Source organism: Passer domesticus, chromosome 10 (assembly GCF_036417665.1).
Source record: "Passer domesticus isolate bPasDom1 chromosome 10, bPasDom1.hap1, whole genome shotgun sequence".
NCBI lineage: Eukaryota > Metazoa > Chordata > Aves > Passeriformes > Passeridae > Passer > Passer domesticus.
The window spans coordinates 41,231,740-41,247,486 of NC_087483.1; the positions used below are offsets into that span (position 1 = coordinate 41,231,740).

General features: G+C 46.8%; 2 protein-coding genes across 7 annotated transcripts in view; one reads left to right on the forward strand and one right to left on the reverse strand.

Moving 5' to 3' along the window:
* Positions 1–3,247, forward strand: part of ACVR2A (activin A receptor type 2A) — a 51,316-nt gene extending 48,069 nt beyond the window's left edge. For all 3 annotated transcript variants that reach the window (XM_064435311.1, XM_064435310.1, XM_064435312.1), the window contains one exon: positions 63–3,247. In XM_064435311.1, the coding sequence (XP_064291381.1) occupies positions 63–257 (195 nt within the window). In that variant the 3' untranslated portion in view covers positions 258–3,247. The remainder of the gene's footprint in view (positions 1–62) is intronic.
* ORC4 (origin recognition complex subunit 4) lies at positions 3,245–15,747 on the reverse strand. Of its 4 annotated transcripts, XM_064435314.1 has the most exons (15): positions 15,278–15,304; positions 15,224–15,241; positions 14,091–14,162; positions 13,277–13,353; positions 11,781–11,871; positions 10,415–10,490; positions 9,983–10,068; positions 9,546–9,594; positions 8,848–8,999; positions 7,429–7,602; positions 7,007–7,093; positions 5,067–5,175; positions 4,319–4,414; positions 4,172–4,239; positions 3,245–4,024 (listed from the first exon to the last, which is right to left on the reverse strand). In XM_064435314.1, the coding sequence occupies exons 1-15, from the start codon at positions 15,287–15,289 to the stop codon at positions 3,836–3,838; spliced, it is 1,356 nt and encodes a 451-aa protein (XP_064291384.1). In that variant the 5' UTR covers positions 15,290–15,304; the 3' UTR covers positions 3,245–3,835. The 4 variants fall into 4 exon arrangements, with proteins under 4 accessions (XP_064291384.1, XP_064291386.1, XP_064291383.1 ...); XM_064435316.1 differs by lacking the exons at positions 15,224–15,241; positions 15,278–15,304 and adding an exon at positions 15,660–15,747; XM_064435313.1 differs by lacking the exons at positions 15,224–15,241; positions 15,278–15,304 and adding an exon at positions 15,321–15,572.

The following is a 15,747-nucleotide window of genomic DNA, read 5'->3' on the forward strand; positions in this document are numbered from 1 at the left end:
AGGCTCCCGTTTGGCAGGTGTCCCTTGCTGATGTGTGCCCTTTCCTGGCTGCTCTCCCGCAGGGAATGGCGATGCTGTGCGAGACCATCGAGGAGTGCTGGGATCACGACGCCGAGGCGCGGCTGTCGGCGGGCTGCGTGGAGGAGAGGATCATCCAGATGCAAAAACTCACTAACATTATAACAACAGAGGACATCGTGACTGTGGTCACAATGGTGACAAACGTTGACTTTCCTCCCAAAGAATCCAGTCTATGATAGTTGCACTGGTCATGAAGTGACCACAGGACTCTTCACTGGAGCTGCTACAGCGCACGGACTGCTGGCGTCACTGCTGTTCCAGGTGGCAAGAACGGATGGTAAGTCTCTCTGGAACATCACCAAGAGGTGTTTATCCTTTGTTTTCCCCCTCCTCCTCCTCCTCCCCAACGTGGATCCATGAGACTTTCTGCATTCCCTGCTTACACCTGAAGGACGTGACTGAGAACCCTCACGTGCTGATAAGGAACTTACAATGAAGAATCCGGACCTGAACAGGCTAATGAGAATTTTAAACACTGACATCCGATTTCTTAATCCCTGTCAGAAGAGACTAATTCCTTTAAATGAACTACTGTTATTTTTTTTAAATCAAAAACATTTCATTTCAGATTTAAAAACAACAAAAAAAAAAAGGGTAACTTGTTTTTATTGCATTCGTTGTTGTTTATAAAATGACTATTGTAATGCGACTACGACACAGCTTGTGAATGTTCCGTGTGCTGCTGTTCCGTGTACAGAAACAAGAGTAATCAATGGGATAGAGCAAAGAGGCTTCCAAGTATTACTTAACCTCCCTCAACCAGGTATACCTCAGTTCCACCTCGCTAAATTATGATTGACAACACTAATTGGAATAATAAACCGCTCCGTGTTTTGTAAATGATGTATTCCCAATGCCCTGTGTTATTTAAGAAGGGGAAAGCTTCATGCCCCCAGGAAGTGGCCATTCCTAGAGCCGTGTTTTTAGCCTTTTCTTGTACTCGCTTGTTGTGTATAAAAAAGAAAAAGTGCTGTTTATTGAAAGAAGATTTTCCTTCCTCTTTTAGTTGAAAGCTTTTCCCTCCATTTCCCAGAGTATCTCATCCATTTATTTAACTGAATACTATTTAGGTTTGCTGTGTCTGAGGAGTATTTGAAACCTTAAGCATGAATTTTTTTTTCTTTTTTTTTTTTAATTTTCTCTGAGCTGTGACACTGGAAAGCTCTGAATTCTTGTTGTTTTTTTTGAGAAAGAGTCTTTTTCCTATTTATGTTTGTGCCGAGGTCGCCGCGCGTTCCCTGTCCCGCCAGGCACTGGGGGCTGTGTCACTGTTTCAGGATCACCTCAGGAAGCTCAGTTCCCCCCATTCCTCACCCTCTGCTTGGAGATTTGCAGCTTCCCTCCACTCAAAGCTCGGTGCCATGGGAGGGGAGTGCAGCTCACTGCCTGTGAGCCTGGAGTCACACACAAAGGTCTAGATCCTAAATGTTACAAATTTCAGGGATAACCTAGTTCTGCTCACAGTATGCAATGACCATTCCGAGGTAACAAAAGGAATTTCAATGGCCAGAGCACAGACTCACAGAAAACGAGGAAAAACATGGAAATTCACAACTCCAGCACTGGAGTTCAGGGTGTCAAGCCTTGTGCTGGAATTGCAGTGGCTGGTAGCTGGGTGCCAAAGTGCTTCTCCCAAATCCTGCCCCACTGCATTGATTGGATCCTTCACACCAAATTCCAAGGAAAATAAATGCTGTAAGCCCCCGGAGCAGAGCCGGCAGCGGCCCGTGGTGTGCTGTGTGTCCTTGTCTCCGTGTGTCCATCCCAGTGTCCCTGGAAAGCAGCAGGTGGCAGCTCCTGAAGGCTGGCTGGAACCTGGATCCGGGAACTTCATCCCTGGGAGCAGAGGGATGTGATGGATGAAGCAGAGCCAGCTCTGGGCAGGGAGGGAGGAAGGAAGGGCTGATGTTCCAGGCAGGGCTGTGCCCGAGGATCCTGCTCCAAGGGGCCGTTGGAGAAGGGAAGGAAATCCAGTTTGTGGGGTCCTCTTGGCTGGACACTTCCCTTTGTGCTCCACTTTTAATTAAACTTCACACAGAGCAGGACAGGAGTGGAGTTCCAAACAAATTCCACCACGGACTCCTCGGGGCTTTTGCCCCTTCCCTGGCAGAACTGGAGCCACGGGCTGGTTTCACTCTGTGCCGTTGGAAATCTGAGGCAGGAATTGAAGCTGTATCCAAGCCCCTCCTTGTGTGTGACCCTTCCCAAGGAGCTGCTGCAGGCTCGGGGCTGGCTCCTGCCTTTGGGATATCCCTGCTGTTCTGTTCCACTCCCAGCTTCCTGGCATTACCAGCATCATGTAGCGTCCCTGAGGAAAGGCTGCTCCTCCCCAAAGCTTTTCATGGCTCAGAACGATCTCCCTGAGCTGCTCTGCTCCAGCCGTGCCCCAGGGCTGGGGAAGGAATTCCCGTTTCACTTCAGAGCATTCAGTGAGTGAGCTGGGAGCAGCAAGGGCAGGACCTGGGAATGGGGGCTAGGGAGGATTCTGGCATGGTTGGGGCAGTGCCCTTGTCCCTTCCTGCCTGGCCTCCAGCTGTGACTGCTGAGGGTGACAAGTTCCTGTCCCACGTCCCCAGAGCTGCCCTTCCTGGGGTATTCCCAAGCTCCCCTCGAGCATGGAATGAGCCAGGAACTGCAGCAGTGCAGTTCTCAAACCTCACCTGCAACCAGTGCTGAGACTTGTCCTGCTCCCATCAGCATCCACAATCAGTCATCACCCCCTCTCCTCTTTCCCGGCTTTTTTTACCTTTTTAAAGACATTTCTGTTGATCAGGAACACTTGGTACAAAACACAGGAAGCTGCAATACACGTCCCTGGGCAAAAGGACTCCAGTAGCATCCTTGATGGAACATCTGTTACCTCAGATACTCAACCAGCAGGACTGCTTTGCTTTCTCCCTCCAGTTTGTTTTTTTCAGTCCATCTCCTCTTCGTTACCTCTCGAGTTTGGTGAGCGATTACTTTAACTTTCCTCTTTGTATTTGTCAGTGTTTTGGGCACAGGTTGTTGTACTACTGTTAAAAGGCACTTGCTGCTTTTCTGCAGGTGCCAAAAAACCAACCAACCCCCCTCGCCCTCAATAAAGTGATTGTTAAATATTGTACAAATACAAATGTATACTCTGCCCTCTTCCCCAGCGGGAAAATAAAAAATGTGACTACTCTGACTTGCAAATGCTTCTTTGAAAACTTTTATTTTACAATAAACACATGGGGCTGGTCCTACAGCAGCTCTTGAGCCAAACTCTTTGAGTTTTGCTCCAAAACATTGGGTATGGAAAGATGTTACCTTGTACTTGGCACGAAACAGGCTGTTGGATTAAACATTTAATGAAGTAAATTCAGCTGTGATTAAAGATTTAATTGGATAAATTTTCCACGTCAGGTCAGATTTGAGATGGAAAAGTGCAGTGTGGGCTGTGAGCTGCTGGGGCTGTAGAAGGGAGCCAGGAGGGCAGCATGGCCTGAGCCAGCATCCAGAGCCCTCAGCCACGGGGAGAAGCCCCAGAGCTTGGATTGCTCCAACTGGGAACGGAGTGTGAGAGCAGGAGTTGGCACTGAGCTGAGCTAAAGCACCTGGGAGTGAGTGAGGCACAGTTCTGGCTGCTGGAGGGAACAGCAGCACCGTTCTCCCTAGAAAATCCCAAACGGATCAGCCACGAAAGCTGATCCAAAACTCAGTGATCCGAGCACCTTCCTGCGGGTAAACATTCCCTGTGAGGGGGCTCCCAGCATCCCAGCGGGGGCGGTGGAGCTCAGAGCCAGCTGAGGGAGGAGGCTGCCCACTGCTTGACGTCGGTGGGGCAGTTGGGGTACACCTGCAGGGCCTCCATGATCTGGCTGCTGTCCAGCAGCAGCTTCATCAGCAGGTACTCGCGCTGCGCCCGCGCCGACGGCCGCTCCAGCGGCTGCACCAGCTCCAGCTGCAGCAGGTGCTCAAAGGCCTGCCAGGGAAAAGGGCTCTGCAAGGGAACAGCATTCCTGCCCCGGAACACACACTCCCTTCTAGGGCTGTGTCTGATCACCCCAGTCTGTGCCCTGCTAAAACTGAAATATTTCACAACTCAAAACAAAACGCGTTTCAGGCTCACCTTCATGACCACTGGCTTCTCAAAGTTGTACATAGAATGTGCCTTCCTCTGGATGAACTTCTGGAATTCTGCAGCAGCAGGAGAAGAAAGGGGCAGTTAGAAGGAAGTGAGGGGGGTAGGGTTTGTGAAGCTCAGCATTGCCCTCACCATTGTAAACCATCTGGAAGTTGAAGGGCTCTCCATCATAGACCTCGTTCAGGTGTTTCATGGCTATGATGAGGCAGATTTCCAGCACAGACAAACCTGCAGGAAAGAACAATCCCAAGTATTTCCCTTGAGCACAGCCAGTTCACCCACTCTGTATTCTTCTATTTTTGTATGCTCTGGGCCTCACCCACTGGTGTTCCGTATCTTTATTATGTCAAGAAATTCCAGAATTTGGAATCTTAGAGAATTCCCAGAATGCCCAGGTTGGAAGAGACCTTCAGGATCATTGAGTCCAGCCCAGCCCCAACCCCTCAACTCAACCCTGGCCCCCAGGGCCACATCCAGGCTGTGTTAAACACATCCAGGGATGGGGACTCCACCATCTCCCCGGGCAGCCACTCCAGAACTTTATCACTCTTTCTACAAAAAACTTTATCCTAATTTCCAACCTGTATTTCCCATGGTGCAGCTTGAGACTGGAGAGGATTGACAAGAGAACATTTGTTTGCTGCGTATTTGAAGGAGAAATGTTCAGGATTGGGCTGTTCCCACAAAAAGGAGAGAACTGGAGGTGTCCAAGTTGGACCCACAGGCAGGTGTGACTCAGCAGACTCCACGGGCAATGCCTGTGCAGCTCACACCCACAGGGAACACCCCACACAGCATCTGCTCCACCTGGAGAACTCCAGGCAGGGACTCGACCCCTCCCCTGCTTGCAGACCAGTTCTGGGGACAAGCTGGGCTTTACCATGGACAATGTTGGCCTTGGAGTCGGTGCTGTGCTGCCTGCTGGCCTCCTGCAGGTCTGCAGCCGTGAGCAGGGGGTGGTGCACGGTCACTGCGCTGCCAGCCAGCATCTGCAACACACACAGAGCTCACTGCAACACACACAGAGCTCACTGCAACACACAGAGCTCACTGCAACACACAGAGCTCACTGCAACACACACAGAGCTCACTGCAACACACACAGAGCTCACTGCAACACACACAGAGCTCACTGCAACACACACAGAGCTCACTGCAACACACACAGAGCTCACTGCGCTGCCAGCCAGCATCTGCAACACACACAGAGCTCACTGCAACACACACAGAGCTCACTGCAACACACACAGAGCTCCCTGCACTGCCAGCCAGTGTCTGCAACACACACACAGCTCACTGCACTCCTGCCTGCATCTGCAACACACACAGAGCTCACTGCACTCCTGCCTGCATCTGCAGCACACACACAGCTCCCTGCACTCCTGCCTGCAGGAACCCTGGAACAGCCATGGATACACCCCACACGCAGCAGCTTCATGCTGAAAACCCTGCAAACAGCTGGCACTGTAATTTCATCTTGCCAGGAAGGTTTTCCAGGTTTGAAACCTTAAAGCCTCCTGATTCCAGGAGATAAATCCTGATGAACCTGTTTATATCCATGGCAATGGATCAGCACCTCAGAGGCTGCTGCAGGAATAACTTACAGCTGTTCTGCACCTGCTTTTGTACCCAGGGACACTTCCACTGTCCCAGGCTGCTCCAAGCCCTGTGCAGCCTGGCCTTGGGCACTGCCATGGATCCAGGGCAGCCCCAGCTGCTCTGGAATTCCAGCCCAGCCAGGAATTCCCAATCTCCCATCCCTACCCTCTGGCAGTGGGAGCCATTCCCTGGCTCCTGTCCCTCCATGCCTTGTCCCCAGTCCCTCTGCAGCTCTCCCGGAGCCCCTTTAGGCACTGGAAGGGCTCTGAGGTCTCCCCAGAACCTTCTCTCCCCATAGTTTGTCCAGGAACTCCTCACTCATCCCTCCAGAATCTGTATTACATGCTTTTATTGGATTCAAAACAAAAGGTCTCTTTCCAAAGGAAGAGCTCAGCACATGCTGCAGACAAGGGGAAAGCTGAGCCTCAGCTCTCACCTGCTCTCAGGGAGGCTCTTGGTTGCCTCAGCTCCTTTCCTGGCCTCCACTGCAGCCACAGGCACAGATTTTTGCCCTGCTCTAGGAATAATCTGCAATCTTGTCACCAGCCCCAGTGCCCAGAGCAGCACCAAGAGGGCTCTGCCCTGGTTTTCAGGGTGGCTCTGAGCACTGCAGGAGGAGCCAGCCCAGCCCAGAGCAGGAGGGCACACATCCCAGGGGCAGTCAGGGGGCTTTGCACACTGACACGAGCACAGGGATAGTTTGGGATGGTTAAATAAGTGTTATGTATCCTCTGTAAAAGTGTCAGTGCATTTATATGAGCTGTGTTCAAAAGCAGAATTAGGGAGGCAGCTTAAATTTCAAAAAGACCCTCCAAGAGAGATGCAGCTCCTCTGTGGTGATGGAAGTTCAAGCAGAAAACAGGCTTCAATATGAGCAGATGTCAGGATTCACCAGGAACCAAAAACAATCTCAGAAAGGAAAAAATAATTTCAAAGGGTTTCACCTATAGTTTTGTTTTATAAATGGGAAGGCTTGGAGAAAGTTAAACAGCCAAAGCTCAGCCCCACCTGAATGGAGCAGTCCATCCTCACAGGGTAACTGCTACAGACCTGGAGTTACCCCTCACTGACACAGCACAGGCTGACACAGCCTGCAAGGAGCAGCGCTGGCTCAAGTGCAATAAAATGCTGCTCCAGGCAAAGCTCAGCTAATGGCCTGAAAAGCACGAGAGCTGCTCACCAATCACTGCAAGGAGGTGTTTGATAAACCCAAATACACACCAGGAGCAAATGCAGCGAGCGCAGGTCTTTGGTGTGGTGGAAGAGGTTCTGCAGCACGTCCTGCACGGTCTTATCCTCTGAGAGGTGCTGCAAGAAACAACAAAGCCATGTTTTAGCCATCTCATACTCACTTTTAATCATTTCATACTCACCTGGAAAAATAACAAGTAAATATATATTTTAAAAGAGCTCAGCTTACACCTGACAATACAATTTTCATATCCAACCTCAACTTTCTGGTCTTTCCTGTGACAACTTTACCTCCAGACTTCAATAAGCAAAGATGCTCCATAATAATTGAATTTATTCCATATCACACTCAGCCAGTGAAAGGAAGTACCATTCTGTATAAAGTAAACCAGCTTTACACTGCTCTCACTTTAGAATTTTTCCTAAAATGAAGTATAAAATGCTTAAAGTACCTGAACGTTATTATTCCATTTTTGTGCAAAAGACTCATCAGGAAACTCAGCAGGAAGAGAAAGCTGGCTCTTAAATATCTTAATGTATTGTTTAAAATCAAAGGAATTCATCAAATATATCTGTCTGTGGGAGAACCTTGACTTTACTCTCTTCTCCAGGAGCTCCAGGATATCCTTGATGGAAAAAAAAAAGAAAAACAGTAATTATAAAAGCAGATCAATTTAGTGTTTCTTTGCTACAGCACAGACAAATCACCAAAGTGTGCTGAAAAAAGAAAGAATTATTGAATTCTGAGGCTTCAAATGCTGTAACATAAGTTCAATGCTCTAACAAGCCCTTTGCTGATGATTTCAATTGATGTGCCTTGCAGTGGCACCAACCACGCTGGCCCACGTGATGCTGCACATCACACAGGATCATTTGTTGCTAGGAAACCCAGCAGAATGTCTCCATAGATTATGGAAATATTTCAGCTACTTAAGGCTGAATCAAGCCTTGCAGCCTATCAGGGCTCTGGACAAGGTGTCCTGTGCTCACGCCGGGGTGGCAGCTGACAGGCCACGTGCTTTTGTCAGCCTGAGAGAATTCAGCTTCAAAATCCCAAAAAATACTTAAGAGCCGAAAAAACCTCCTCAGAAACAGCAGCTGTCACTCTGGAGACACTTCCTTAATGACACTCCAAACAGGGGATAAAAGGTTCTAAACAATGGGTGAGGAGCACACCAGACTCAGGACAGTGATGATGCAAAAGGAAAGACTGTAATTTATTAAATCAACATTTAACTTCTCTATTAACTTCCAGAAATTTGCCCAGCTGGCTAACACCTGATCCCAGTCAAACCCAGAATCAGGCTTTGATAGGAGCTTGATTTAATTTTAATTATTTATTATTTTAATTATTTTTAAATTTTAATTATTCTTCCTGCCACAACCCAACTATCTCCAGCACCAACAGTTCCATGTGAAAAGAGGAGCAGTTTTACCCAGTTTCCACAGTGTTCCCAGGAATTATTTCACACAACCTGCCCACAATTCAACATAATGCCACTGTAAAATAGCAAACTGAACGGGGATCCTCAACTCATTTTCTAGAAAAAGGGAACTTTTGCTAGAAAAAGGGATCCTGAACTCATTTTCTTTTTTTCTTTTTTTTTTAAGCCATCCTACTGAAGTGGTTTCTTAAAAAAAAAAAAAAAAAGGAAATTTAAACACAGTTACTACAACTCTGTCCTTGCCAACTGCCAACCAAAAAATTCAGGAGCTCCTCCAAAGAGTGAGCCATGGTCTAATATTGAATGTGTGTCCTTAGAAATGTTGGTTTGCTCCTTTAGCAGGGAAACTGAAGGCTTTGGGCATCTTCAATTGCTGTCAGCACAAATTATTATTATTTGCTAGGATGAGGAAATGCCATTTCTTACCTGCCTGCAGGTGAGCCCAATGACTGTCACTGGGGTCTGTGCAGACTGCGAGATGTCGAAGAGGTTGTAGAGCAGGGTCTGGTTCTTGTGGTGGACAAACAAATCAAACTCATCCAGCACAAACAAAATTGGGCAGCTGCTGGTTCGGTCTCCTGAGAGAAATGTGGAGAGTGAGCAGGGCAACTCCAGCATTAGACTTCCATTGCTACAGCTTTCTTTAATGATGGGGTTAAATAAAAATGCACAGATTTTCTTTCAGCTTTTCACCAAGCCCTCCTTTCCTGCAGGTCCAATAGCAAAAAGAGAAATACATGGAAAAACTGGGAAGGTTCTGTAGTGTTCTGTCAAACAGCATTTTGGCTACAAGGAACACAGACGTGGCCAATTTTGTTTTAAAAACAACATAACAATTTTTAATTGCATCACCCTGGATAAAAGAATCTGTCCTTCACAGCTAACATCACATGCAAGCCTTACAAGTTACAGCAGGTGTATATATCACTATCAGGTGTATGTACTATATTCAGTGTAGTAATCAGTATTAATTATTTTTACTATTACTATTTTTTACTATTATTTTGTAACTGTGACACATTTTTGGGCTAAGTTTCTTCATTCCACCTGTAAAATAGAATTAAAAATCTCCACTTTCCAGTCAAGTGACCCAGAGTTTCACAAGAGGGATTTTTAGTGTTTACCTTTCCTCAGAGCTTCAAGGAGGAAGGCAAGGTTCTCAGCAAAACTGCCCTAGACAGAGAATAAAGAAGTTTCAGAATAGATTTGTAGTGTCATTCTCAGAATTGTCTAACTACAGTGAATTCAGACATGCAATGGAGGCCAGTTCCTTAAGGAATACTATTAATAATAAATACTGAAGGAACACTATAAATACTCAATACTTTGGAATATTTAAGTTTGTTTTTCTGGGGCTTGTTAAGCCAGAGTTCCCTTTTTCCCTCCTGTAAGGCACAAGTTGGTGGGTTTTTAAAAACAGTAAGGATGCATCAGTACTGCTCCATCAGCACAGGGAACCCCAGCTCCTGGCAGTCAGAGCCCAGCAGGTCCTGCGAGCTCCATCCCACACAGCCCCAGAGTCCCAGCAGAGGGTTTTGGAGGGCTGGGTGAAGTCACTCACAAAAACTTTGTCCCCAACCACATTTTCCAGCTGCAGCTGCCTGGTGATCTCCTTCAGGGCCACTTTATCGTTTGTCTGCAGAAGCCCTGAAAGAAAAGGATTCCTCATGAAGAGCTGGCAGCTCCTTCACTCCCACTAGAAACTTAACAGCAGCTTCTCTCCCTTCCCAGCCTTGCAGAGCTTTTTGCCTTTTTAAAGATCAGACTGGACTCGCCTTTTCTGTACCTGACATCTGGCTTAATTCTGTCACTGAGAGCACAGAAGTTCCCTCCATACAGAGAAATTGTACAAAGAGAGGCACTTTGGAGCTCACAGACAAACACGGCCCTAATTTAGGCTGGACTAAACTGCTGAAAGCAAGAATTTCACTCAGTACATACAAAATACAGAGCTGAATATAACAGAACCCTGGATCAGTGATGTTTTACTTGCCATTCAGATGGACTTCCAGGAGGTTCTCTCTCACTTGTTCCATTTCCCTGAGGTCCTTTAAGACATGATTTAATAACTAGGAAAGAAAAAATACAGAATTTCTGTGAGAAGATTAATTTTTTAACAGCAAGGAAAGTGTAACTACAGATATTATAGGATAAGAAACAGTGTGCAAGGTTTCCTTAGGGAACATGTTTGAGTAATTCCCAGACTAAAACACTAAAATGACAACTTTGCATTCACCAGCCATGATTGTGACAATTACATTTGCTCATTCTGCTGAACTGGGAGGGAAAGGAAAATAACTCTGGTATTTCAGTCACTTATTTTTTGGGCTAATATCTGGGGCTTTTGCCTTAATCATAAAGCTTTATGAATTTGAGATGTGAGAGAATTTGACTCTTGAGCTCATGCCGTATTCAGCTTCATGGCTTCTTTGGATGCTGTAGAAAGAAACTCTCTGCTTTAAATCTTAAAAGAAACCCTGCTTATTCCTTTCTTCTGGAAGACAAAGTTAAAACTGCATGATTGCACCAACTGCTGCTTATAAAACTTCCAAAATTGCTGTCCATCAAGAACTTGTAACTAGTACAAACTTGTATTAAAACATCTGTAAGTAGTGGAAATGTTAAATTTAAAAATTAAAGGGTACTATTTGCTTTGGCTTCTTCAGAAGAGGATTTGTAGCTCCCACCTAAGTGCAAGTATAAATATATAAATATACACACACATGATTTTCTTACTCCAGCATCTTTCACTTGATATATAAAAAGGAAGTAATTCATTTTGCATAGGTGATTTTGCTAACTTATATCCTGTCTGAAAGGACCACAAATTCTCATCACATCACTTAATATAAACATTAAAGACTTGAGTGTTTGAATAATGTTGAAGAATCAAACACTTAAGTTAGAGGTCATCCCTGCATGTGCCTCAGCTAAGGGGAATTCCCTTAAAACACAAAACCTACACTTATAAACCACAACCACCGAAGAATATTCTGCTCCATGGCAGGTGACAATATTCCTGACCATTCCCTGTATACACACATCTATGGAGAAACCCACCCCTCAGACAACTCCTTTTAGAGCTTTTGGATGCCTTTTCATAATTTTTACAGTGAGGGCCCAAAACCAGGTTAATTAAAGAGTAATCAGAACATGGCTTTAGCTGCAAAGACAAGCGTTAGGAAGGGATTTCTCCATGCTGCTCCTGAACAGAATTTCCACAGCAAGTCCTGGAATGTGTTTCATTTCTATGCAAACATTAGCAATTCTCTCTGTAAAAGCAGGCAGAGCTGCAAAGGCTCCCAGGAGGTGAGTGAGGCTCTGCTGGACCCACAGAAAGCTCCAAGGGCTGCTCCTACCGCCGTTTTCCCGGACCCCCGGGGGCCGATGATGAGGGCGGAATTACTCTCCCCGTGCACCGTGGTTCTTTTCAGCAGCTCCAGTAAATGTCTGTGTTGAAAACAGAAACAGGCTGGAATCCTCAAAGCTGACAGCATCCCCCAAACCCTGGGAAAACTCAAAGAGTAAAACTCGATCCGCTTTGGCTCGCTCTGAGAGCCAACACTCAGGGCATGCAAAATGTAATACAATAAAGCACAAAGGGCTCTGTGATCAGAGCTCTTAAAATACTTTAAAATATTAAAACATGCAGAAGTTGAGAGTATCACTAATTCATAAAGTTCTGCAATTCTCGGCCGTGAAAGGACAGACTTCAATAATTTTTTCTTTCTTTAGGAAATAGATTGCTTTCTGTGCTACCACTATTCCTCACCAGCCTGAAATTACCTGCAGACAGACTCATCACCTCAAACCACATCTAAAGGGCTTCCAGCAACCCCTGACACCTGCAATTCCCTAATGCTTACACATCAATAACGTGCTTTGGGAATATGGGATACTGACACCCTGCTTCTGAAGGGCTGAGGGAGTCAGCCAGCACGTGTGGCTTGGTCCCTGCTTGAGAGGCAGCTCCAGCCAAGGGCCCTGACACATCCTGGGAAGGGAAAATCAGAGCTGGGGAGCTCACTGTGCTTTCCCTGCTGGATAACTCACTACCAGTGAGGGCACAGCCTGTAAACTGCTCTTCAGAATTCCAGTGTAAATGGGGAGGCTCGTTCTGTATAACTGACATAACAGAAACACATTTCCTCACAACAGCAATAAAATGCCAATGTGAGCTCTGCAGGTACAGTACACTGTTTTAATAAATGGTTTTGTCCCTCCTGTAATGAGAGCTTGTGCTCACATCAGGTGATTCCACTTACTTTAAGTCAGCCTTGGAAAAATTAATTGTTTTCTTTCAATACAGGTTTGTTATGTGCAGAATTTGACCTGGATCTGTGAAATGATCAGTACTGGGACAGTGTTACTGTCCCACTAAATCCCTTCTTCCTAACCCTAAATTCCCCATCTGGATGGCTCCCCCCATAAGAAGGTTTAAATATGGGTTTCTGCTTCAACAAACATCATGTTGGCACAGAAATTTTAACATTTACTTCTAACACAGTTCACCAACAAACAAGAGAAAATCTGAAGCACAAATAAAGTATCACAGCAAGAGAATTTAACTCCTTGCTTTGCCAGGCCATTACACAAAGTATCAAAAAGAAAAGTACTTCATGAATGAGAGATGTGAAACAAGGACAAGAAATCCAAAACTCAGATCCTGACAAAACCAGAAGGGAACAGCTGTATAAAAACTGCCAAAATCCGAAGCAAATAATTTCTGGGCTAGAAGTCACTTAAACCTGCATAATTTAGTAAATCAGAGAGGCAGCAAATTCTGACCCCACCAGACTATTTCACTGCTGCAGTTAAATCAGCAATCCCTGCATGCTAGAGCCTGCTCACTCACCTGTACTGCTGCTCCAGCCCAAACAGTTTTCCAGCAGCACAGTGCTGACAGAATCTTTCACGCAGGATTTTCTGCACCTAGGGATGGAACACAGCACAGGAAAAATGTCTGGGGCTCCAAACGCCAGAATTTACCAACAATGTAACTACAGCAATAAAATAACAGCAAATTAGGCACTTCTGTGGTGTTACAAATATTCTACAACACATAAATCTTTACTGTCATCAAGGATACAAGGGTCTTGAAAGTAACAATAAAGTTGCACGATAATGTATAAACATTATATAAAGGAGAAAAAGAAATTAGAAGATATTAAAATATATAACAAATCACCGATCCAGGGGTAATTCCTTGCAAGATGCATTGCAGTTTTTAACCAGCAACTTTGGGAAAAGAGGAGAATAAAGGTTTTAAAAAACAAACAAACTAAAAAGTGATTTGGCAGCTGCTGTCCTGCTGCCAAAATGTCACCTGGGTTCTGACTCACCCTACAAACTGGAAGATAAAAAACTTAAGTGGATAAAAATAAATTTATGCAAATCTGTTGCCACAAACAGTTGCAAAAGCACAAGACCATCCTTTAAGTTTTTTGCTACATTATTACTGCAACACCTGAAGCACCCAACAGGTGGGAAGCTGAAAGAATTACAGACACAAAAGCCATTTAGTGCCCTAACAATTGTATCCTGCATCTGTACAAGTCTTTCTAAATAGGAAGAAAAAAAAAAAAAAAACCACCACAAAAACATGAATGGTAGAGGGTGGAAAAGTTCCATAACTTGAAAAGAAAACAATGAATGAAGATGTTACTGACCTGGGAAATGCACTCAGCACTTTCTGCATTGCTCTCCTTCAACTTTCGCTTGCCCACTGCAGAAGGTTTCATCTTTGTGGAGAAAATTAACATTTTATTAGATAGCTTTAAATTATTAAATAACATTTTATTAATAGCTTTATTAAATTGCTTTCCAAGCAATCCCAGTCAGAAACTGTTCTTAGATGTTGGTCATTTTTAAGGACTGTAATGAACATCTGTTCTTAACTAATAAAGATGCAGCAGTCCATCAAAAAGAGCCAAAATGCTGAAATGATTTTAAATTTATTTCTGGTAACATTAAACCCATGTTTACACACATCTCCTGAACTGCACTGGCTTTAGGATGCTTTAGAGAGTTCAAAATAACGTCCTTATGTTTCTGCAGCTGGAACAAGCCACAAGCACACATTAAGACACAACAATTACGTTTTTCCAGGAATAACTGGCCATCCTTGTTTATAATGTGCAGTTTGTAACAATAAGCACAGCATCTCTCTGGACAAGCTGGCTCTGAGGGGGACTTGAAGGGGCCCTAAGGGGATTGGGGGTCCCTACAGAGATTTGGGTAGATCCAGAGGGGGTTTGAGGGAAACTTTTGGGGATTGGGGGAGATCATGATGGGATTGAGAAGTTTGAGTGGGTTCTGAGGGGGATTAAAGAGGGTCTGAGGGAGGGGAATTACAAGTCTTGAGGGCGACTTCGGAGTGGTCCTGGGAAGGGCTTGGGGATGGCCCTGAGGGATTTGGGGTGAGGAATTTATGGGGGCTAGGAGGGTCTGGGAATGCTCTGGAAAGGAATGGGAGGGGCGGGGGGCAGAGTGTCCATCTGGGGAGGGATTTGGGGAAGGGCTGCGGCAATGGGGAACGGGGGCGGTCTGAGGGAGATGATTTTTCGGGGCTGGGGGCGTCCGTGCCGACCCTGACGAGGGAATGGGAGGCTCCACGAGAGGCTGAGGGCGGGTTTCGGGAGGACCTTGAGAGAGCCCAGGAGGAAATGATTCGGGAAGCCCTACAGGGCTTGGAGTGTCCCGGGACACCGCCCGGCCCCCGCCTCCCCTCACGGCGTTTCCCGCCTCTTCTCCGTCACCTGAGGGCGGCCACCGCCGCTCGCACGCTCCCCTGAGCCCTCACCTCACCCCCTCCCGGCAGCCAGCCATCCATCCATCCATCCATCCATCCATCCATCCATCCATCCATCCATCCCCTCAGAAACCGCAGCCCGCGTTACCCTCCTCTCGGGCTGCATCCGCGGCTCCCTCAGAGACGCCGGAGCCCGAGCGGACGAAGGGCGGGCGGGCGGGCGCATCCTCCGCTGCTCGGCGCGGGCGGCAGGCTCACACAGTCGCCGGCTCCCTCTCCGTTCCCTCACCGGCCGGCGCTGCCCTCACGCCGCTTTCCCGCCCTCCCCTCCCTCACCGGAGGGCGGGACGCGCTCCCGCCGGCCCCCGCGCGCGCCGCCCCCTCACGTCACCGCGCGCTCCCCGTTCTTCTCCTCCCCTCCCTTCCCTTCTCCTTCCCTCCTCTCCCGTCACTTCCTCCCCGTCCATTGCTCCCCCCTCTTCCTCACCCCTCATCCACTTCCTTCCTCCCTGTCCCGGATCCGTTTCCGGGAGCGGCGCGCGCGGCGCTGTGGGAAGTCGTCGTCTCCCCCCCCA

Excerpts from the sequence above, each read along its gene's own strand:
- ORC4 (XM_064435313.1), bottom strand. The coding sequence starts at position 15,398 with ATGCGCCCGCCCGCCCGCCCTTCGTCCGCTCGGGCTCCGGCGTCTCTG. Across the intron at positions 9,595-9,982 it reads TGGTTGGGGACAAAGTTTTT|GGCAGTTTTGCTGAGAACCT; the intron begins GTGAGTGACTTC and ends TTCTCTGTCTAG. Across the intron at positions 7,094-7,428 it reads AATGGAATAATAACGTTCAG|CACCTCTCAGAGGATAAGAC; the intron begins GTACTTTAAGCA and ends TGTTTCTTGCAG.